The sequence below is a fragment of the Mesocricetus auratus genome, unplaced genomic scaffold, assembly GCF_017639785.1.
Source record: "Mesocricetus auratus isolate SY011 unplaced genomic scaffold, BCM_Maur_2.0 Super-Scaffold_4256, whole genome shotgun sequence".
NCBI lineage: Eukaryota > Metazoa > Chordata > Mammalia > Rodentia > Cricetidae > Mesocricetus > Mesocricetus auratus.
In genome coordinates, this window is record NW_024429182.1 from 71,338,115 (window position 1) to 71,362,804 (window position 24,690).

The following is a 24,690-nucleotide window of genomic DNA, read 5'->3' on the forward strand; positions in this document are numbered from 1 at the left end:
TAAGACCAAGACAGTCTCTTTTACACCTCATTTCTTCTGGGGAACTTAGGGGGTTTCGTGTTCTAGCTGTTACAATTCTAATATTCTGTGGCATGTGAGAGGATCCTAAGATCCAGGGAAATGAGAATTGGGTTTCTAGATTTCCAAGATTCTAAGCCTCTATACTTCAGTAAACTCAGAATAAACAAAAATAGGTTGCTGTTCAGCACCTGCTGGCTTACAAGCAAGAACTCCTGGGCCTCTCAGCATCTCCCAAACAGCTAAAGAATAGCAATTTAGCTCCACCCTCCATCCCCACCTCCTACCCCCAACCCACCTCCACCATCTCCGCCTGCTGTCTTGTCAAAAGCCAGTCTGAAAGCCTTAGGGGCGGAACCAAAACTTGCAAGCTGGGGAAAGAGCCGAGCTGTAACTGGAAGAGGGTGGGGTGTCTCGGCCCGCCCATCCGCCTAAACAGCTAACTTCCTGGTCTCTGCGGGCCTCCTCGAGGGTAGCAGGCCTCCTGGCTGCGAACCCCAGAGCCATGGGGCGGGATGCCATCCTGGACGCTCTTGAAAACTTGACAGCTGAAGAGCTCAAAAAGTTCAAGATGAAGCTGCTGTCAGTGCCACTGCGAGAGGGCTATGGACGCATCCCACGAGGGACCCTGTTGCCGATGGACGCCATAGACCTCACTGACAAGCTTGTCAGCTTCTACCTGGAGGCTTATGCCATGGAGCTCACAATGACTGTGCTTAGAGAGATGGGCATGCAGGAGCTGGCTAAGCAGCTGCAAACGGTCATTCAGAAAGGTGAGTGTGGCTGCACCCTGTTTGTCTACCCTCAACTTCCTGCACCCCACCAGAGGCCTGGGTCTTTGGCTCTTAGTTTTCTGTTCCTGCCATAAAGAAAGAGAGGGAGGGAGGGAAGGACAGAGGGAGGGAGGGAAGGAAGGAAGGAAGGAAGGAAGGAAGGAAGGAAGGAAGGAAGGAAGGAAGGAAGAGAAAGAAAGAAAGAAAGAAAGAAAGAAAGAAAGAAAGAAAGAAAGAAAGAAAGAAAGAAAGAATCCTCCCTTTGTAACCTTGTACTTAGCACCCTGGGTGGAGGGGATTCTGCTCTAGACAAACTGCTGATAATGGAAAACAACCACCTGACATTTCTTCACAGACTCTAAAGCTGTGGCGGCTGCAACCAGTGCCCCTCCTCAAAGGGCAGCAGGAGCAGGTGAGGCCTCCCCACCCTATCACACCCTTGCACAGCCTGCCTATTGTCCCAAGGCCAGAGCCAAGACTAACCCTGCTACCTACTACCCACACATTTGAAGAGGGAGTGTAGCTCATGTGTGTAGTCATGGTGGTGGCCTTCCTTAATCCCCATCCCTAAAACTACACTTACTAACATTTGAAGCCGTGCTCAACCTTGTTCTCACTCTGCCCTCAGCACATTTCGTTGACCGGCACCGGCAAGCACTCATTGCCAGAGTCACAGACATCGATGGCGTGCTGGATGCCCTGTATGGCTGTGTGCTGACTGAAGACCAGTACCAGGCAGTTCGAGCAGAGACCACCAATCCAAACAAGATGAGGAAGCTCTTCAGCTTCTCTCCAGCCTGGGACCTGACCTGCAAGGACTTGCTCCTCAAGGTCCTGAAGGAAAGGCTGCCCTACTTGGTGGCCGACCTGGAGCAGAGCTGAGGTATTTTCTCCAGCCACAGCCCCTACCCATCTAGCTCCTAACTTTGTATACACAATTAAAATTAAAAAGTTTGTATTTGTGTTTTCTCTACTCCTTTGGACGTTTGTGCCTAGCTAAGCTACATCTCTAAAAGTCAAATGGGCTAAGGGGCGGGGCTCAGTGGGAGATCACCCTACCTACCATGCACAAACCCCTGCCCTCAATCTCCAACACCAAGTTTTCACTGTTCTAATTGTAAGACTTCTCAAATGATTCCTGGTTCCCCATTTGGGGGCTTTTCCTGTATTATCCCAAGGGACTACTCATGAGAACACACTTAACATACCTATCCAGATCAAGTTAAAATGGAGATGTGTGGGGATAAGTATAACAGGGCTTAGAATCAGGGGAGGCAGCTCTGCCAGAGACATCTAGAAACAAATCAGTCAGTATAAGATCCTCTATGTGCTCTACCTTTTCCATAATTATACTATTATACTATTATATTATTAACAAGAGAGGCAGAGGTACCAGCAGGTTACCAAAGAGGCCCAGAACACCAACCACCTACCAACTTTACTCTACCAGACTTGATCTGAACTCTTAGCTGCAATAGGCTTCTAATTGGTCCTCCCTGCTTCTAGTCTGCCTCCAAAGGCCTCAGTAACCAAAAAAGTCATAGGAACTGGCAGTCTTACTTATAACGCCTGAATTTACAGCCTGGTTCTTAAGCAGCCAAGGCCTTCTGCTCACACTCTTGCACAGATGCCCAGAGCCACTATTTCTCACACCAGGCACTACGTGCACACTTGGCATACAGCTCTGGAAATCCTTGAAACCTACCTGTCCCAGCCTGCTCGAAGACACACTTACTGGCTCAGAAAACACTTCCCAGCGTCTCTATGGCAAAGTAAGCCATCGCCATAGTGTATTTTCACAAATGACCCTAATAGACTGGGCCTGTCATTAAAAGACAAAAACTTTTTCCCCCCAATTCCTTTTTTTTTTTTTCAATTTTCAGTTAAACTTTCTATGCATGGTGGCACATGCCTTTGATCCCAGCACTACCCAAGCCAGCCTGGTCTACAGTGTTCCAGGCCAGCAAGGGATACAGGGATATTAAGAGCCTGACTGGGAAAATAAAACTCCACAGGACATGAGGCGGTGGTGGCGCCCGCCTTTAATCCCAGCACTGGGGAGGCAGAGGCAGGCGGATCTCTGTGAATTTGAGGCCGGCCTGGGTAACACGGCAAACTCCAAAGCCACAAAGAAAACTTGTCTCAAGAAAAAGAGAAAAATAAAAAAGAAACTCCACAAGAATCTAATGGTTTCCATCAGACAGGACAATAACACTTTTGAAGAGTAGCTACAGAGCTGGGGATGGAACGGGACTGTGGAAGACTTATCTACCATGCCTGAACCCTGGGTTTGCCGTCCTTCCCCAGCCCCAATAATGGAAACACCTGTTAATCCAAGCACTGTGGAGACAGAGACATGAGAGTACGGGATGGGAAGCAGAGATAGAATGGCCCGGAAGCTCACTGGCCAACTAGCTAGTATGCAGCACAGCAGCAGCAAAGGAGACTCCCAACCTCAGCAAGGTAAAAAATGAGAACCAGCCGGGAGTGGTGGCACACGTCTTTAATCCCAGCACTCAGGAGGCAGAGGCAGGCAGATCTGTGAGTTCAAGGCCCGAGTGAGTTCCAGGACAGTCTCCAAAGCCACAGAGAAACCCTGTCTCAAAAACCAAAAAAATAAAAAAGAAAACCAACTCCTAAGTTCGTCCTCAGACCCATAAGTACAGACATACATGCTCACATGCACACACTTTTTTTTTTCAGTTTCTTTAAAAAGAATAAGCCCTTGGGGCTGGAGAGATGTCTCAGCAGTCAAGAGTAGTGACTGCTCTCCCAGAGAACCCAGGTTCAATTTAGGCTGAGTCTGTAAGGCCTGTTCCAGGGAATTTGATGCCCTCTTCTGGCCTTGGCAGTTACTGCATGCACATAGTGCACAGACACACAAGTAGGCAAAAAAGCATCCATAATAAAAAAAATTTTAAAGATAAGCTTGGCTATGGCTCCTGATACTGCCAAAGGTCACACAGATGCCCAAGGTCTAGGCCCACAACCTGTAGCCATGCTGGCACCCAAGGCCCTCCTACTACTGGGGCCACACTGATCTGAGCGGCCAGCACTGTCACCTGGGGCCATGGTGTCATCCAGGCCAAGGCTGCTGCCAACAGCCATGTCTAGGTCCAAGGTCCTACCACAGTCAGGGTCTATGCTGTTATCTGTGGCTCCTGATACCATTCAAGGCCATGCCAATACCAGGGGTCTGGGCCATCACCTGGGGCCATGTAGTCTGAGGGCCACTCTGCTGCAGGGGCCACACCAGTCTCAGTCGCATGCACTGCTACCTGGTACCATGGTGGCGCCCAGACTGCTGCTGGGGATGTCTGGGTTTGGGGTCCTCCCACAGCCATGTTCTGTGATGATATCCATGGCCCATCATACCACCAAAGGCCACATGGATGCCCAAGTCTGGGACAAAACCTGTGGCCATGTTGGTGTTTGTGCCCATACTGCCACACAGGGTCATGGTATTTTCTGGGCCTGGCTTGATGTCCCTGGCTCCTGTTGCACCAGGGGCTTTTGCAGATGGTGGGTATGGACAGCCACCTGAGACCATATTGGTGTCCAAGGGCCTGTGCTGCCACCAGGGCCATGGTGACAGCTAGCCTGAGGTGCTGCTGCAGCTGGGGTCTGTGATGTCCCTGGCCAGTGTTAGCACAGGGGGTCATAGGAACCATGTATGTTGAAATCCAAGGTCTATGCTGAGCCAGCCCCACCTGGACACTGCAGCAAGAGCTGCCTCCCCCGCAACCCCCACATTCCAGAGAGATGGTCCCACCCCTGGGAGAGCTGACTCCAATGGCATGTGCCTAGGAGAGCTGGCTCTGCCCCTTGACTGAAGGGGTAGGGGTAGTTCCAGTGGTCTGAACCAACCTGTTTAGCTACCACCCAGAACTACATGCCAGTCCTTGAGTGGGCCCACCCTAACATCTATCCCATCAACAGCCTGCTGGAGTGTGAAGGGACTGGTCCTGCAGGACAATCAGAGGATCTCCAAGATTCAGGCAACAGCAGGATGTCCAAGGGGAGTTTCAGTGAGGGTCCAATGATGATGGCATGACAGAGGCCTTGAACCAGATCAATGACTTATTGCAATAGACATTTGCAAGTAAAGCTGACTGGACAAAAGGATATATTGTGTAACACATTACAGCTTACAATGCCACTAGGATGACTAAGGGGTGTTAGAAGCGAGGTGATTTGTCTTATTTTGTTTTTAATTAATCTTGGGGAGGCATGCTGCATGAGTACAGGCAGATATGGAGGGACTGGGAAGTGAGCGGGTTACAAATCAATAAAATAAAATAAAAAAAATAAGCTTGGGAGATTTAAACAGGCAGACCTGAATTCAAGGACAGTCACTCCAGTCAGAATTACACAGTGAGTCCCTGTCTCTCTACAAGAGCTAGTTCCAGTCTCCAAAGCCACAGAGAAACCCTGTCTTGAAAATCCAAAAAAAAAAAAAAAAAAAAAGAAAAGAAAAGAAAAAAAAAAGTTCCAAGGAGCTGGGCTTTGGCGGATCTGTGTTTGAGGCCAGCCAGGTCTACAAAGCTACAGAGAAACCCTGCCCTGGGGGGTGAGGGGGGGGGGTGGGGAATCCATGGGCTAGAGAAATGTCTCATAGGTTAAGCACACTGAATTTTCTTCCAGAGGTCCCAGCAACTACATGGTGGCTCACAACCATCTATGAGCCCTCTTATGGCATGCAGGCAGAACACTGTATATGTAATAAATAAATCTTAATTATATATCTTTCCAAAGCAAGTTTGATATTTATGCTTGATTTGGGGGGTAGGTGGGATGCTTGTCCTAGAACTCAATATATAAATCAGACTGGCCTTTAACTCAGAGATGCACCTGTCTCTTCCTCAAGTGCTCAGATTAAAGGCTTGTGCCACCATGCCCAGCCTGAAGCAGTACAGTTCCAACAGCTTCCCCAAGTGCTAAGGAGATGGCTGGGGAACAGTGGGTGATAGTTAAGCACTTGCTGCACAAACATAAAGACAAACTAAGACCCCCAGAACCTATATAAAAGCTGGAGGCAAACAAACTAACCTCTGGTAAAATGGGAAGCAGAGACAGAATGCCTGGAAGCTCCCAGACCAAGTCCCTGATCAAGAGACCCTAATTCAAGCATGGTAGAAAGCAAGGACCAACACCCAAGGTTGTCCTTTGACCTCCACATATAAGTCCTGGTGCTCAGACCGACCGACCGACCGACCACACACACACACACACACACACACACACACACACACACACACACACACACACACACACACACACACACACACACACACACACCTACATTGGGCAATCCCTTTCCCTTCATATTTTTCCCTGGGAGAAGGGAGGAATTCAGTTCTAAAAGTCTTGGATTTCTGGCATAACTTTGTGGTTTAAGGGTAAAAATTCTAAAGGATGAAAATTCAAGCCCAGCCCCTGGTCTTATGATTAAAGTTGTACCCTAAGTATCCCTCTGCAGAGTGGAAATAACAAGACCTAGCTCATCACTTAACAGCACCAGGAAATGCACATTAGTGTTAACAACTCTTTCCAGTAGTGCATATAATTGCATCTGGGTACCTGCGCTGCCCACTACATGAAAGTCCACACATCTCTAGCGCCTTGGAGCAAATCCCAAAACTAGATGTTTGGAACACTTCAAACAAGACCAACCACTGATCAGATCAGACCAAACAGTCCTGCCAAAACAAAGCAGCTTTTGGAGACACTGGACAAAGTGACAGAACCCAAAGCAACATTCATTAGTATTCCCAACCAGTAGTCACACAGAAATTTCCAACATCATCGTTTATGTTGGAACTAAAAAAAAAAAAAAAAAAAAAAATTAGGGGGAGGAGAGGAGGGAGCTGGGATCGACATGTGAAGCAAGCTTGTTTCTAATTTAAATTAAAAAATCTTTTCAAAAAAAATAAATTAAAAAAAAATTTTAAAGTCTGCTTACATACCAGGAAGAGGGCACCAGATTGAATTATAGGTGGTTATAAGCTACCATGTGGTTGCTGGGAATTGAACTCTGGAAGAGCAGTCAGTACTCTTAACCTCTGAGGCATCTCTCCAGTCCAAATTTAAAAAAATTTTAAAAAGCACTTACTGATTGTTTTTTGGTTTTTTGAGACAGGGTTTCTCTGTGGCTTTAGAGGCTGTCCTGGCACTCACTCTGTAGACCAGGCGGGTCTCAAACTCAAGAGATCCACCTACCTCTATCTGGGATTAAAGGCGTGCACCACCAATGCCTCGCTGCACATACTGTTCTTACAAAGAATCTACATTTGGTTTCCAGCACCCATGTTAGTTCACAACCATTCACAAGCACACACATGGCACATATATATCCATGAAGGCAAAACATCTACACATATACAATATATAAATCTAAAAAAAGGAAGATAGCCTGTCGTATTTATTAGCAGAAACAACATAGCACAGTGAGAGGCTGCAGGAAGTCCAACCTGAGGCAAGGATGGGGACAGTGCAGGGAGTGTGAGAGCTTTCATAAGCCAGAGCTGGAGATGGCTCAGGAGTTCACAGCACACACTCCCAGACACACATGTATACATATAACCAAAACTAGTAAAGGGGCTGGAGAGATGGCTCAGAAGTTAAGAGCACTGGCTGCTCTTCCAGAGGTCCTGAGTTCAATTCCCAACAACCACATGGTGGCTCACATCTACAGTTCAATCTGGTGCCCTCTTCTGGCATAAAGGTATACTTGCAGAGAGAGAGCACTGGCATACATTAAATAATCAAATTCCAATTAAAAAACTAATAAAGATAACGGGGTCATCTCTTCTGTATGTTAATTAATATCCTAATTAGATTTCTATTATCTGTGATAAACACAATGATCAAAAGCCACTTGTGGAGGAAAGGCCTTATTTGGCTCACACGTGCTGCTTGGTCCATCATGAGAAAGAAGTCAGGGAAGGAACAAGGTAGAAGTATGGAGGGATAAAGGAAATTCCCAATCTCAAAAAAAGAAAAAAAAAAGTAAAGCAATTTTAGTAGGCCCATGCCTATAATCTTAAGTACTCAACAGTCAGCATATCAAGTTTAAAGCCATCCTGTGCTACAGTAAGAGTCCATTTCAAAAATAACAGTAAGTCAATACCTGAGCTCACATTGGCAGGTCACCATTAAAACAAAACACTATGAGTGCAACGAAATTACCTTACCTTTCATGAAATTACATATACCTAAGGTACGTGCAGAACAAGAATTTTTCACATTTCCAACCCCAAATACATCAAATATGAACAAAACCTAAAAATAAACCTTGAAATACTCTTGACCCTAATTATTATTGATTTTGGTTATTAATACTCTGTACATTAAATTTGGGAAGCATTATTCAGATCATCTCAACTGACAGGTTTAGGTTTTTCCACTAGGGTGAGAATTTGCCTTAAACTGGAAGGAGACTAGTAGTTTTTATGAGAAAGTTGGTAGAACTGTTAGTTGTGGTCTTTTGGAGGTTCTATCAATAGACATAGGCTTTTAGGTGCCGTCACTGCCATCCAGACTGCTCTCTGCCTCTTTGTTGGCAATCTTGTGATGTGAACTCGCAGCTGTTCCATTGCCATATCTTGGCTCTACCATCATGAACCATAACACTCTGTAAACCCAATGAAATGCTTTAGGTTGCCTTGATAACTAAGCAACTAAGACAAGTCACCGTAAACAAAATTAGCTCAAACTCTGGAAAAACCCAAACAAAAGTTTATTAATCTAAATGACAGCAAGGTTCCTCCTACACCACACAGATTTTTGTAAAACCCCAAGCACTAGCCAGGCGTTGGTGGCGCACGCCTTTAATCCCAGCACTTGGGAGGCAGAGGCAGGCGGATCTCTGTGACTTTGAGGCCAGCCTGGTCTACAGAGTGAGTTCCAGGACAGCCTCCGAAACCAGAGAACCCCCCCCCCAAAAAAACAGGCATTACAGAGCCCTAGATAGTCTCAGTTGGCAAAGACTGACACCTCTTGAGGTGGTGTGTTTTAACCAAGATGCCATCTGGAAGAACTATTTCTTCGAAGCGTACTCTTATGGCCCTACCCATCAGTCAATCCACTTTCTCAAATCAAAGATGTTTAAGGGGCTAGAGGGATGGCTCATCTGTTAAATATACTTGCCTCTTCTGAGTTTTGTTCTCTATAGCCTACCACCCTCTTCTGGCATTCACAATGCCTGCAAACAAATGGTATTTACTCACATTAATTAAAAAATAATTAGCTACAGTCAGGCAGTGGTGGCACACTACTTTAATCCCAGCATTGCCTAGCTGCAGTTATTTCTGTGTTGAACTGATTAAATACAATTCCGGGAGCTGGGGACTGGAGGGATGCCTCAGTGGTTAAGAGCACTGGTTATTCTTTGAGAGATCCTGAATTCAATTCCCGGAAAGTGCATGGTGGCAACATGGAGACCAACAACAGGTTAACACATCTATAAGCTATGTTTCAGTTTACACCTTATATACAAACTGTTCATAAGACATCATAAATCAAATCCCACTTTGTGCTGAGGGACATGGGCTACCAGGCCTGCAGGGCCTAAATTCCAAGACTGTGAGACAGGAACTAGTACAACCAAAAAACAAAAACCATTTCTTTGCTCTAGGCAGATACTGTGACTTGACTGTCTTCTACAAAGTTCTTGCTCAAAAAACCATGCAGTAGGTTAAGCCTAAGGACACCCACCTCATCTTTAATCCCAGAAACAGGGAGAATCTTTAAAAAGCATGCTTGTTTACTGTTGTGTTGGGCTACCTTCTGAGATATGTTTGCCTAGGGACACTCATTTTGTACTGACCGGGTTTTCCTTTTTTTTTTTTTCCTTTAAATAGATCTTTATTATATATACAGCGTTCTGCCTGCATGTATGATTGGACACCAGAAGAGGGCACCTGATCTCATTATAGATGGTTGAGTCACGATGTGGTTGCTGGGAATTGAACTCAGGTCATCTAGAAGTGCCAGTGCTCTTAACCTCTCTGAGCCATCTCTCCAGTCCCTTTATTATTTTGGGGGGTTGCCTTCTTTTGGCTTGACAGCAGTACATGCTGGCCTTGAACTTCTGATCTTCCTATATCCACACACCTAAGTATCAGGATTACAGCAAACCAATAAACCATGCCCAACTGGTTTTGTTTTGTTAGCTTTGAGACTATGTATCCCAGAAGGTAATTAAGTTGGAGAAACCCTGTCACCAATGTATAGCATGCCTAGTTTTCAGTTCTGTGTACCAATATGAATATTCAACAGTTGTCAAATATGGACAAGTTCCTAAACATATCAAGTGAAAAGGTTGGGGGCTACAATGTTTTAACTCTTCACTGACTCCACCCTTTCAGCCTTCAGCTTTTTTTTTTTTTTTTTGCCCATTTTTTACTTATTTTTAAGTTTAAATTTAGATTAGAAACAAGGTTGCTTCACAAGTCAGTTCCAGGTCCCTCTCCGTTTCCCTCCCCTCCTCCCGTGCCCTCCCCCCAGCCCCCAGCTTTTCTTAAAAGAAGGAATTGTACAGCTGTGAGGTGGCGGCACAGGCCTTCAATGCAAGCACTCAGGAGGCGGAGGCAGGCGGATCTCTGTGAGTTGAGACCAACCTGGTCTACAAGAGCTAGTTCCAGGGCAGACTCCAAAGCTACACAGAGAAACCCTGTCTTGAGAAAAGAAAAAACAAACAAAAAAATTAGGAGTTGTAGCCAGAAATGACACATGCCTTTAATCCTAGCACCTAGGAGGCAGTTTTAGATAAGCCATGGCTACAAAATTACCATAGTCCTATAATCCTAGCTGAAATATGACTAAGTTCAAAGCATCAAATATCAAAATACCAGTGACCCACACACGTTGGGATTTAGGAAGGATGTTAAAGTGATCCACCTAAACCTCTGTATGCATGGTCATTTTCCTGAAAACTAGGTACCCATCATTTACTTCTTTTTTAGAAACCACTTAAAAATTCTTTTGTCGGTGCTGGAGAGATGGCTCAGAGGTTAAGAGCACTGGTTGCTCTTCCAGAGGTCCTGAGTTCAATTCCCAGCAGCAATCACAAGATGGTTCACACCCATTCGTAATGAGATCTGATGCCCCCTTTTGGCCTGCAAGGTTACATGCAGACATAACACTGCATACATAATAAATCTTTAAAAAAATTTTGTCAGCCAGGCGTTGGTGGTACACGCCTTTAATCCCAGCACGGAAGGCTGAGGCAGGAGGATCTGAGTTCGAGGGATCTCGAGTTGAGACCAGCCTGGTCAGTTGCAGGACAGAATCCAAAACAATACAGAGAAACCCTGTCTCACAAAGGGAAAGAAAAATTTCTTTTGTCTTTTCAAGGCTGGATCAAGATGATGCTAGGCAGAAACAAATGACTCAAATTCCTGCTATGCAAAATGATCTGAGGGGACTAGTTCCCCACATTCCTAACACAGACCAATCCTCGGAGAAGTAAACTGGGGGCAGCAACAGAATTTAACTAAAATGATGGTTTTTAATGGGAACCAGAGATATGGTTACAATTACGGTAGTCTGACACACACACACACACAAAAAAAAATTCCATGGGCAATCCTGAATTGAAAGTTTACAAAATAACAAGGGTAACACTGGGTACAGGAAGAAGAGCTGTTCTTCAGAACTTCAGAAGCCGGGCTAATATGGCCTCTCCCTGCGATCCTGTCTGTGCTCACCCCTGAAAGAATTCAGTTAGACATAAATTACCAGACTATCCACGCACACAACCTTCAAATATCCTACTTGTCCCTGCTACCCAAATGACTTTTCTTAAGCAAAACAAACTTTTAAGACTGGGTCCTAATTCTTCTACTCCCCCTTCCCAATAATGTAAACCAGCTGAGCTGTCCTTTTCTAGGAAATCACTCAGCAAAATCTTATTTCCTCCCAACTCCAACCAATTTCTGTTTTTGTTTTGATTTAGATTTACTCACCTGGAGTCCATCTTGCCAGGGCCAAAACCGCCTCTGTCCCCACCACCCCGGCCCCCTCTGAAGCCCCCTCGGTCCCCGCCTCGGCCCCGGTAGCCGCCCCGATCATAGCCTCCTCTGCCACGACGATCATCTCCGTAGTTGCCCCCTAGGACAGAAGAAAGACTTATCATCCTCACTCTTCTACCTCCCTCCCACTACCCTTCAAACAAAAGCATAGAAGTTCTTTTTGGACTTCTATAACCAGCTCTGCTCCCTTCTTACCCATATGAGAACCTCCTGGTCCCCCTCCTGGGCCATCAGGCTTAGGTGCCTTACACTGGTTGCATTCATTTCTCCAAGAGAAGTTCATGTTCTCACATGTACTAAAGAAATGAAAAGGAATTAATTTGGAAGAAAGAATGCAGTCCAGAACATGAATTCACAACAAGACTGCAAGGCTGTTTCTCAGCAGGAGCCAAAACAAAAGTATTACTAAACCTAGACCACTACCCTTTCCCGCTACGGTCTCCTTTTCCATGGTTAAGTTTGCCACAGCTCAGTTCGAAACACACTTCAGTAATTAATGTTTGAAATGTTAGTGTCACTCCATTATGTCTGCACGAGCCATCCATCGCCTTTGGCCCAGCATATCCATGCCACTCTACACTATCCTACCCAATTAGAATCTCAGTTGTAGGTCTCATCTTAGTATCCAGTACTTGTATTAGAATACAAAGGTGTGGTTGTTTCAATGAGAATGCCCCCCCCTTAGGCTCAGTCCCCAGTTGATGTAACGATTGGGAAAAATCAGGGGGTGAAGTCAGGCGGGCAAGGGACAGATTTCAAAAGTCCAGTTAGTGTTCTCTTGCTTCATAGTTGTTGTCCTAAGATATACTTGTTCAGTTACTACTCTATGCCACGCCTGCCTGTTCCATGGTCCCCGCCATGATGTGAGTCTCCACTTAACTCTCGCAACTGTGAGCCTCAAATTAAACACTTCCTTTATAAATTGCGCTGATCACGGCATTTTACCTGTACTCTCCAAAGTTGTAGGTATTCACTTTGAAGACTCTAACCTTCCCTAAATAATTAACTCAATCTTCCATCTACAAAATCTCATTCGTTTAAAAAAAAATCTTCCTAACTCCTAACTCCTAACTCAGTATCAAGATAGTACACATAAGAACACATAAGAAAAAAAAAGCCAAATTCGCTCACGGATTAGGACACTTCCAGTCCCCAGCTCGTTGCTGTCCACCACCTCCACCACCTCCACTGGGGAATCCTCCCCGGCCACCGCCACCACTGCCACCTCCTCCGTAGCCTCCACGGCCCATAGGTCCTGGCACAAATAGAATTATGATTCTTTAGTTTGGTTAGCCTACCTTTTCCAAACTTTTCCTCATCTTCCACATTGTGTTCTATCACCTCTTTAAAACAGAAAAAGTAAATGGCTCACCTCCTCGCCCTCGGCCTCCACGACCATTTCCACCACCCCGATTGAAATCGGCTCGGCGGGTAGCAAATGAAACCTTAATAGGATTCCCAGAGAATTCTTTACCTAAAGAAATAAAGGTGGATGAATTACAGAAGGGTCTAGTTTAGATGACAAGAACAAGATGGCTTGGTGGGTAAGTGCTTTGCCACCAAGCCTGATGATCTAAATTCAATCCCATGAGCACCCATGGTAGAGAGACAATTAACTTCATGTGGTCTCTGTCTACACCATGGCATGAACATGCCTACAGATATCTAGTAAATGGCGAGAGAATTTAAAGACCTACAGATCTGAAACACTTAAAATCTAAGAGAAATGGGCTGGAGAGACAGCTCAGTGGTTAAGAGCACTAGCTATCTCTGGATTTAATCCCCAGCATCCACATGGCAACTCACTCCTGCCTTGAACTACAGTTCCAGGGGATCTGACACCCTCAGACATACAAGCAGGCAAAACACCAATGTACACAAAATATGGAAAATTTTTTCAATTCTAAGAGTAGAAAGACTGCTTCTTTAAAAAAATTCATAAACTAATAGGATGTGAACAAAGGAGACTACACTGAAATTACAGATTAAGTGCCAAAGGCCTACAAGATGGCTTAGCAGATAAAGCTGATTGTTGCCAAGCTCTGATTACCCAAAAGTTCCACCCTCATGACCCTTATGTTGCTCTCTGAATTCCACAGGTCTTTCCATATACAATATTAAAAGACTATCAAACAAACCCTGTCTCATAGCCCCACCATCCACCTCCATCATCTTATACATACCATCAAACCAGTCGATAGCTGCTTTAGCAGAAGGTGGGTCATCAAATGAGACTGTTGCCTCACCCTTCAGCTTGCCAGTTTCCCTGTCTGTATACAAGTTAATCATAGGCTGTCCAGTTTTCTTATTTGTCTAAACAAAACAAGAAATCATCAGGTTTTACAAACTACAGGCAGGTTCTGGCCTAGTATTCCAATATATCCTACACACAGCTCATTGTTCTCTACAGGCCTGTGCACTCAGTGGTTACAGTACTTTCTTAGCACCACAATGGCACAGGCCCAATCTCCAGCATGGCAGCAAAACTTCACATAACTTTCAATACCTAAATAGTAGCATGTTATAGTTATGTTGTGTTGTTTTAGAACATGGTTCTATAGTAACAAAGTACTGGTTTAGTCTGTATAAGTTCAAAATTAACACAAAGTTATTTCAGTTGCTTATGTAGAACCTATAGAAATAAAACCTCCATCTTCAAGACTTACTTCCAAGTTTTGGCTTCCCTCTTCTCAGTTATTCTCCCTACCTCTCATATAAGTTTAAGACCTGGCTTACACTGTGCCCTTGAGTACCCCTCCTTTCGGGCCTATCTTTTTACAGTTTCTCTTAGAAAAGTACCAAAAAAAAAGGATTTTTCACCCCTCTCAAAAAATTAAGGTGGTGAGTTCCAGGACAGCCTCCAAAGCCAGAGAAACCCTGTCTCAAAAAACAAAAACGCCAACCAGGATTGTATGAGTTTAAGCCTACCTGGGTTACATAGTGAACACCCTAATCTCAAAAACAAAGTCAACAAGATTGCTTCTATTACTAACAACAACAAGACCTTTATTCCCCCCCCCATCTCTCTGTATAGCCTTGGCTGTCCTGAGAACTTGGATCTGTAGACTAGGCTGGCCTTGGAACTTAAAAGAGATCCACCGGTCTCTGCCTCCATTGTGCTGGGATTAAAAGCATATGAGGCTGCCACCACCCATCAAGACTGCTTTTAGTAAGAAGTGAAACCTAAAAGCCTGTAATACAGGTAAATAAGAAGCACCTACTGTTTCGTAAGTACCTTAATAATTCCAATCTGCTTGAAGTAATCAGCCACAGATTCAATTGTAACATTCTCTCCCAGGCCTTGCACAAAGATGGTGTTGTTGTCTGAATTATCCTGTTCTGCTTGTTCAACGTAGGATCAAAGGAAAATTGGAGAGCACAGGAAAGACAAAGGTTAATATTAGCTATATCAACAGTACTTCATTAGCAAAATTATAGTTATGAAACAGAAATGAAAATAAATATGACTGGGAGACTACATAAAGGAAAGTTGAAAATCACTGATACAGACGATATGATGCAAAACAATCCATCCTTATTCTAATATTCAGAATATTCATGTACCTCCTTAAAAACATGTTTAATCTCATAACTATCCTTGAAACACTGACACCTAATACAGAAAAAACACACACACAAAAAACACCACTGACTTTAAATGAACACCTTTTAAACAAGGCCTCTAGCAGGTAAAGCATCACCTGGGACTTACTAGAAATGATAATTACCAGACTCATCCTAGATCTCTGGGTCCAGTATTTCTGGTTATTCATATAAACTACTGCTGACCAGGTACAGCTAAACCCCCTTCCCTTTTCTCCAGTTTTTCAGTTGTTATATATCCAGGTGAACACTGCATGAAAACCATGAACTCACCAGAATCATGACGTGATCCTTGATCCCGAGGACCTTAGTTACATGAAAAAAAAAAAGAAAACAAAAACAAGGAAAGGGAGTCATTAGCTAACATTAAGGACAGATAAGGCAAGAAATTAACATCTAATCCAAATTCTTGCAATGAATCAGGTAACTGCTTTCAGCCTCTCTGCAAACCCTACTCTGGGGCCTGCCCAGTGGAGGAAACTCAACACAGGCCCCTTTAAGATTTGTTACTTTCAAGTTCCCACAGGGATAATGCCACACTTCAAATGCTCTCTCCCCCAGCTAGGGCTGGGAAATGTCCTCAGCACAGACGGGGGTAGAGGCAGTACAAACTCAGTAACTCATTTAAATTAACCAACCAACTCATACATAACTCGGCCCTGTTCTCTCACCAGAGAGACATAAGCTCAACACCAGCAATGTGATGTGCATCCATCCAGTTTCTCCAAACTTTTACCATCAAAGACAACCCTTGTAGAACAATCTTTAATTTCATCTTGAAAACCATTCTTAACCATGTTGTTTCCCCAAAGCAACATGAAAATAACATACATAGTAGCTATATTGTAGTTTAAAAGCATGTCCTAGGGAATAGACCAGAAATCTTATTTTCATAATACAGCCTCTATTTTTCCCAGACACCATCTTTGACCAATGTTTATCTAAATTCGTCACATATAAATAATTGTACCTGTACACAATAACACCTAAGTCATGAACCCAAGCCTTTGGCTTTAAGTGTTTAGACAAACCAAAGAAAAACCATTTTGTTTAACAACCAGAAAAGTTCCAGCTTACTGGGAGACTTCTCAAATTTGCCATTTTCCCATGAATTCAAGTTTGTGCTGTTTTAAACCTGGTTATTTCCCATGAGCAACACATGCTCTCAAGATCTTTCTTGAAGCAGTCCACACCTTCCTTCCCAGATCTAGTTTCTATGTGCTTGTACGAGTACATATGTAGAATTGCATTGACATCACTTATTTAATATAAACATATATACCAACTTTACCGTCCTCAGGGCAGGGCAATAGTTCATGTCCCTCTCCCTGAGTAAAGTATTTGGGAGGTTGTGTACACATACACACACTCACTCATCCTCTCCTTGGACACACTGATCAAAAGGATCCTAAAGCCAAGTTGGCACCACATGTTCCAGAACACTCTCCAGTTGCTCATGATGGTGTGGTCACTAAGTGCTAGACGTGGCAACACTCATCAAGAGGCCTACTAAAAATTCTACGAACTTGAGTAAAACCAATTTAGTAGTAGCAAGCCTGCCTCCAAGTCAGCACACTTCTGGCAGCAGGAGGCATTCTACCCCACCCCCTTTCTGGAGGTGGCTACAAACACTTTAGAAACCTTTGACATTTAACAAACTAAGACATCTGCAAATGAACAATCAGACAAAGCATTGCTGGGAGTTGGGAATTTTGGAAACTCTGTTCACTTACCACCAAATTTATTGAAGCCACCACGGTCACTTCCGCTGGAGAAGACAAGTTAGAAGAAAGGACATGAAGCTTCCAACAGCTACAAAAGGGTTTTGTTTTGCTTTTGTTTTTTTGTTTTAACATTCCCAAACATGGGTAGGTGTTTTGGGAAAAAGATTCAAGTGGCTACTAAAATATACTCCTTCCTGACCACCCTTGTCTGACCTTTGAGCTTATCACACACACACGTGTGCAATTTCTCAGACACAGTTAAGGATTTTGCTTTAAAAAGTTTTATCTATATCCACTGGAAAAAAAAAAAGCTCATTTTTCCTTGGTTGTTCTTCTGACGTAGATTTTTTTCCTCTTGTTGCAAGTGGTGGACAACCCAGCAGTTGGTTTAAAAGATCTACCCCGAAATTACCCAGAAGACATTTCACACCAGGCCCCTGGGATAGCCCTGAACACATTTTGTTTGTGTGTGGTTTTTGCTTTGAAAGCAGCAAGCAGACCCAACCCCATTCCATAAAAGTCATAACCAAAGGCAATTTCCCCTTAGAGCAAGACAAACTCAGCTAAGCCCTAACTACTGAGCTGTTTTTTGATCACCCTTCACCCCCGGGGTCACCCCTTCTACACTGTGAGAAGAGCGGAGTATTTTGCAATGTCACCTTTCATACCTGTGGCACATAAAATGCAGAGCAAGTTAACAGTCACATAACAGTTGCTTTTCTTTTTAAAGTTTTGCATTAAACACACGCACACAACTAGTTTTCCATATTTTTCCATGTTTCTTGAGGCTTCCCCCACCCACCTCTGAATACTTACCATGTACAAACTCAAAAAAACCTACTATTTTCACAAAAAAAGAACATGGCTGACATTTTTTCCCTTTTCAAGGGAGGTAACAGGGTCCTTCAAGTCACCAAGAGATTTGACAAACTGTTTTAACATCAAATCTAAGGTTTTACTTTAACAAGGAGAGATCCAGTTGGACAAGCTCATTTTAACTGACCGAGAAAAGATGGACAGTGGAATAAGAAAGCAGAATACCACTGTCAAGTCTGTTTTGCCCCCAAAAGTTTGCACACTTCAGTCAGAAGACCCCATAAATGAACCAAGTAACACACAAAATCATAGTCAAATTAGTGCAGGCTCATGATTCAATTACAGAATATGGATGAGTAAATAGCCAATTCCTAGAAGCTGAGGACAGGTTTACCATTATTACCAACTCCCCTGGAGGACACATGGGAATACACAGAACAAGTTTCCCCTAATATTTCCCAGGAATGGGATTAATATCCCTTGCAGAGAAGTCTTTACACCCAAATTTTTTTGCCTGAGGTAACAATAACAATCCACATGTATCTATGTATATTCTTTTTCTTTGGAAATAAATGAACCAATACTCAAATCTCTACTCAAGAGTTGTAACTGGGATTTTTGGCTCCCAAATTCTCACAAAAACATAATAGGAATATACAAAGAAACACTACTGCCCACAAATTGAAGCCCTTATATATCCCCAGAGAACAATACTAACCATGCACTAGGGACTGACTTCAAGGGAGATCCATGCATCACTCCCCCACAAAAGGTACTCCCTGACTCACGAAACACCTACCCCATGCCGCCTCTGCCTCCTCTGCCACCTCCACGGCCTCTGGGTTCATAGCCACCACTGCTTCGGTTGTAACCACCTCCACCGCCCCTGCCACGGCCCCCACGGTCCTGCTGGCCTCCCCCGTAGCCACCACCGCCGCCACCACTCTGGTCCTGATTGCCATAGCCACCACCGCCGCCACCACTCATGGAGGACTGATCTTGGCCATAGTTGCCTATTAAAAAATAATAATAATAAAGTTAATACTTTTGGGAGGGGGTGCTTAGCACTACTTAGCATATACAAACTTGTTTCAATTGTCAGCAACAAAAGTGAGAGGATATGAAGCTGGAAATAAATGGTCAATGGTACCACTACAAAGGACAGTAAGAATTAGAAACTTAGTAAACAAGAAAAGGGACAAATTCAAGAGAACTAAGGAGACAAAACTGAAGACACTCACCTCCACCACCCCCTCCACCACCTCCACTGCTGCTGTTGTATTGGCTCTGCTGTCCATAACCCTGAGGGGGGTTATAGGAGCTTTGCTGTTGTCCATAGCTTTGCTGCTGTCCACCATAGCCAGACTGTTGGCCATAGCCTCCACTCTGGGGCTGCCCATAGCTGCTGCTCTGAGAACTGCCACCATAACTAAGCACAAAACAAAGAAAACCACAATTATGCTACAAAATGGCCAAAATGCTTGCTTCACTTTTAGTTCACTCCCTTTCTTTACTCCTCAGAGATCCAACAAATCACCACCATTTTCTGGCCTTACCCCACACCCATACTTCCTTACCTTCCTGAGGTGCTGCTAGGAGCTGGCTGCTGGCCATAGCCAGGGTAGGAGGACTGCTGACCATAAGACGACTGGGAACTTTGGCTGCTGCCATAGCCTCCAGTGGAACCATATCCCTGGGGAGCTGACTGAGTGCCATAGCCTGCTACAAAGAAAAGTTACAAATGCTAAGAAGAAGAAGCCAGGTATAGTTGTGCTCTTTAATCCCAACACTTGGGAGGCAGGTATCTCCACTGATTTGAGACCAAACTGGTCTACAGATCCAGTTCCAGGTCAACTAAGGTTACACAATAAGATCAGCTCCAGAGAAAAGGAGGAATGGGGGCAAGAAATAACTTCTAGAAAGCATTACATACCTCCCAGAACTCACCCATTACTTGAAAAGTAGGTCAGCTTAGATGCTGCTAGTAAGCAATTTACTGACAAAGGCCAATTACCAGGAGATTGGGGCAGGAAGGTTAGTTTAAGGCCAATCTTGGCATCTTAAAACTATTTCAAATCATTTTTTAAAGATTAGACTTGCTGTTAAAGTATATCAATCTGGGTTCAATCATAAAAGTTAGGCAACAACTGACCCTAAAAAGTTGTCCTCTGACCTATACATATGCAACATGTAAACAAGCATGCCTGCACATACACAAAATACGGAAATTATGATGCCTGTCTAGTTTTTTTTTTTTTTTTTTTTGGTTTTTCCAGACAGGGTTTCTCTGTAGCTTTGGAGGCTGTCCTGGCACTCTGTAGACCAGGCCTGCCTCTGCCTACCGAGTGCTGGGAGTAAAGGCGTGCGCCACCAACGCCCGGCGCCTGCCTAGTTTAAAAAAAAAAAAAAAAAAAGCCTCTGTAAAGCCAAGCAGTAACGGCACTAGCCTTTAATCCCAGAACTCAGGACAGAGGCAGGCAGATCTCTCCGAGTTCAAGGCTGAACCTGATCTACAGAGTTCTAGGATAGTCAAGACTACACAGAGAAACGCTGTCTTGAAAACAAAAACAAAAACAAATCCTCTGTAAATCAAGTGTTTCATGCCTATAAGCCAGAACTGTCTCAAGCAGAGGAGTGAGTTAGGGATGTAGCTCAGCTGAGAGAGTGCTTGCTTAGTATGCACAAGCTCTGAGTTTGATCTTCAGCACCATATAAAACTATACCTTTGATCCCAACAGTTCAAGGCCATCCTCAAATGCACAATAAGTATCTGGCCAGCCCGGCCAACATGAGACTGTGTCTCAAAACAAAAAATTTTTATTACTGTTAAAGCACCATTGACGCTTGATCTAAACTATCTTTTTGTTGCTAGCTTCTTTTTTTTCCCCCTTTTCTTTTAAACAGTCTATGTAGCTCAGGTTGGCCTCCACCTCAGATTAGCCTGTTTCTGCTTCCCAAATGCTGGGATGTTTTGCCTGCCTGGTGCCCTCAGTCCAAATGAAGGAGGGCATCAGAACCCTTCATGTGGAGGTACAGACAGTTATGAGCCATATAGGTGCTGGAAAATGAACACAGATCCTCTGGAAGTGGAGCCAGTGTTCTTAACTGCTGCTGGGCCATCTCTCCACCCACCCACACAACCCCCCCCCTTTTAATTTGATTTTTCAAGACAAGGTTTCTCTGTGTAGCCCTGGCCCCTGGCTACCTTGGAACTCACTCTGTAGACCAGATTCACCTGCCTCTGCCTCCAGTGCTGAGATAAAAGGTGTGTGCTACCACTTCCTGATACGTTATTACTCTCTCTATCCCAAATCCAGGTTCCCCATCACACAAGAAGTCACTACTAGCTGAATTTTAATGTGTTGATATAGACAATATTTTGCTCTTGTGCGCCTAAGGGTAAATCCCACCTCTTTGTGAAGCAAATCATTTTCTTCCACCCTAAAACTGGTTCTCTCTTTAGGAAACTTGCTTTTTCACAAAATGAATATATGAAGGAAATCATTCAACAAAGAAACAATTTCAAATCATTTTGTCTAAAAAAGACTAACCACAAAATTAATAATTATAGACTGACAAGGAAATATGTGGAATTTTCAGTACTGTTCAGATTTAAGAAGAATTATTAACATTCAGAAAAAAAATGAAGATGTGTTCCACTAAGAGACTCACTGTTTTGGGTCTGTCCATAAGAAGAACCATAGCTGCTCTGACCGTATCCTGAAGTATCAGCTGACTGGCCATAGCCACTATAACTCTGCTGGCCATATGGTTGATTGCTCTGTTGGGAGTAGCCCTGCCCAGGCTGGGTAGGATAGGCCCCATAGCTAGGAGGAGGGGAAAAAAAAGCAGGATCAGTAAAGTTATCTTCAACTTAAAGGGGAAAAAAAAGCATACAAAAACATAACTCAAGTTACACTGACCACCCTTACCACCGACAAACTCCAGCCTAGAAACAACACTCACCTTTGAGTTGCTTGTTGGGTATAGTCTGTAAAAGGTGGGAAAGAATAAAGTCATGTTAATTTTAGTTAAGACTGGAATAGAATTAAATTCAACTTAAGTACTAGGCACTCTAAGAAGAGTGGTGATGAGGCAAATCCTTAATCCCAGCACTCAGGAAGCAAAGGTAGGTGGATTTCTGAGTTCCAAGCCAGCCTGGCCTACAGGAGAGCTAGTTCCAGGACAGCCAAGGCTACACAAAGAAACCGTCTTAAAAACAAAGGTATGGGGCACCCAGATCACATTAAGTCTACAAAATGCCATTGCAAAAGCATGCAGGCATTAAGTCCTTCATCAAACACACCAGTTGAGTAAAGTAAGCTGGAAATAGACAAGTTTTAATACAATAAGCAAAGACACAAATTCCTAGACACCAGTAAGGCTTAGATTTTTGTTTTGTTCTGGGTAGGAGACAGGGCCTGGGCCATGCTAAGCTAGCTACCACTGAGCTGTAACACCAGTCCAAGGTACCATACAAAGATTTCTGGGGTAACCATTATCTAAAAACATTGCCAAGGGACTGTTTCTGTATTTACAGTCAAAATTTTTCTCGGTTTTTTTTTTTTTTGGTTTTTCGAGACAGGGTTTCTCTGTATTGTTTTGGAGGCTGTCGGTCCAGCCCGGCCTCGAACGCACAGAGATCCTCCTGCTTCTGCCTCCCGAGTGCTGGAATTAAAGGTGTGTGCCACCACTGCCCAGCTCCTTTTTTTTTTTTTGAGAGAGAGAGATTTATGTAGCCCTCGAAGTCACTATGTGGACCAAGCTAAATAGAACTCACCATGTAGACTCAAGAAATCCCCATCTCTGCCTCCCTATTCCGGAGATAAAAGGAATGTGCCACGCCGGGCGTTGGTGGCGCACGCCTTTAATCCCAGCACTCAGGAGGCAGAGGCAGGCGGATCTCTGTGAGTTCGAGGCCAGCCTGGTCTACAAGAGCTAGTTCCAGGACAGCCTCCAAAGCCACAGAGAAACCCTGTCTCGAAAAACCAAAAAAAAAAAAAAAAAAAAAGAGGAATGTGCCACAACACCCGGCTCATCGGCTCAGTCTTTTTCTTCAAGAAGTCTCAAAATACAACAGAGACCATCCCTAAACTTTGAAGTGTCAAGATAAACTTGTACAGTCATAGGGCTATTACACAGTTCGAGCCCAAGCAGTCCGAATGTGACCCTCCAACACCAAAAAAAAAAAAAAATCCATTCCCCTTGTGATCAATCTCGGAGACCTTAAGGCAAAGCGGAGTTTTAGTACAAAGCCAAACAATCAAAGGCAGCAAAGCTCTTTGACCCTAAGTAGCCTCAAGGCTCCAAGACCTGTGGCTCCCGCCTACCGTGCGCACGAGAAGCTAAGAGCACTTTAAACAAGGTAAGCAATAGCTCGGCTTCGTGTAGGAAACCCACGGTCTGCCCCCGCACCAGGCAAAGAAAAAAAAATGACAGCCAAGAGGGTGTGGCCTCGGAAGGCGACTCCTTTGGTTTCCTTCCTGCCTCAGGAAAACTAAATTCAGAAATGGGAAAACCCTCAGGCCGGATCCCTGAGTCCGTTGGTCCTTTTCCCCAACCTCACGGACACGCAGGCCAGTTAGGAGCGTCTCCGCTCTGGCCAGGAGGCCGCGGAGGCGGGAACAGGGTGGCCCCGCCCCCTCCCGAGGGACCCGGGGCGCAGGGCGAGGCCAACGCCGGACCGGCCGTCTTCCGCCGAGGGTCTCGCGACAAAAAACCCAAACCAACTCGAGGCGGGCAAGGGGGAAAAAACGCGCCGAGAAAGGGGGAGGGGCCAGAGGAGCGCGTGCGCGCACCAAGTGCCCGGATGCAGCACTGCGACAAAGCGAGGCCCGGCAGGCAGGGAGGAGGGGGTGGGGCGCCACCAAAGAGCCCCGGGGCTTCCTCACCCTTCACTCCAAGCTGCCAGGCAGCGTCCCTCCCAACGCTCTCCCCGAGTGAATGGGCCGAGAGAGAAAGCCCTCGGACTCCGCGCCAAAGGCGCCAGAGGAGCCAAACAAAATGGCGACACCGCCCTCCCCTTCCGTCCTCCCGCCGCTTCCCGCCACCGAGGTGCGGGAGGCCACACTCGCCCGCCACCGCAGGCCCACCGAAAAATCAAAAGCCTGGCTGGGAGGGGACGAAGGCTCCCCGGGACGCGCCATCGCCGCCTCGCGCCCTAACATACCGTTTGAAGCCATGTCCGCGCACGCGCGCACAGGCCGCCAAGCAACAGGATTCCAGGCGACTGCGAAGAGACGCCGCGAGGACTGAGCAGCCCCGCCTCCCGCGTCGACCTTAAGTACGCCTGCCGCCTACGCGCCCCGCGGACGTACCAAGTGGGACAGCGCGAGGGGGGAGCGCTGCCAGGTTCCTACCCCTTCCCGGGGATGTGGAGAACCCAGGAAGACAAAAGAAAAACGAGTTCGCTTGAAACTGGCATCGTCGTATGCACGACCATCTTGGGGATAATTAACTCTCATTCGACCCCCGGGGCCCGTCTTGGACACACTCCTACCCCTCTAAAGACATAATGGTACGATCCAGCCTCCCGTTATGGGCGGTGCCAGGTCCTATGCTTGAGAGCAGGACTGTAGTCGAGGCCTGGAGTCCCCGGGAGTGGGAACCGAAATTCCTCTGATGGGGCGCCTCGACTGGGCCCCACTTTCACTGGCTAGAGCGTGCTTCCGCCTGCCCTGGCCGGTCAACTAAGTCAGACGCAGTGTCGCTTTCTCCGGAAGG

General features: G+C 45.2%; 2 protein-coding genes across 3 annotated transcripts; one reads left to right on the forward strand and one right to left on the reverse strand.

Annotated features, from left to right (window-relative positions):
- Window positions 1–439: 439 nt before the first annotated feature.
- LOC101843909 (apoptosis-associated speck-like protein containing a CARD) lies at window positions 440–1,764 on the forward strand. The gene is made up of 3 exons (XM_005064325.4): window positions 440–791; window positions 1,147–1,203; window positions 1,420–1,764. Exons 1-3 carry the CDS (start codon window positions 524–526, stop codon window positions 1,671–1,673), a joined length of 579 nt encoding a protein of 192 aa, XP_005064382.1. The 5' UTR covers window positions 440–523; the 3' UTR covers window positions 1,674–1,764.
- Window positions 1,765–11,281: 9,517 nt separating this feature from the next.
- Window positions 11,282–24,259, reverse strand: Fus (FUS RNA binding protein). Of its 2 annotated transcripts, none has more exons than XM_005064328.4 (15): window positions 24,137–24,259; window positions 21,934–21,958; window positions 21,640–21,794; window positions 19,545–19,686; window positions 19,209–19,396; window positions 18,767–18,980; window positions 17,161–17,195; window positions 15,701–15,733; window positions 15,060–15,163; window positions 14,008–14,137; window positions 13,197–13,298; window positions 12,956–13,079; window positions 12,020–12,120; window positions 11,759–11,903; window positions 11,282–11,502 (listed from the first exon to the last, which is right to left on the reverse strand). In XM_005064328.4, exons 1-15 carry the CDS (start codon window positions 24,147–24,149, stop codon window positions 11,463–11,465), a joined length of 1,551 nt encoding a protein of 516 aa, XP_005064385.1. In that variant the 5' UTR covers window positions 24,150–24,259; the 3' UTR covers window positions 11,282–11,462. The 2 variants fall into 2 exon arrangements, with proteins under 2 accessions (XP_005064385.1, XP_005064384.1); XM_005064327.4 differs by having other exon boundaries at window positions 19,545–19,689; window positions 24,137–24,258.
- Window positions 24,260–24,690: the final 431 nt, after the last annotated feature.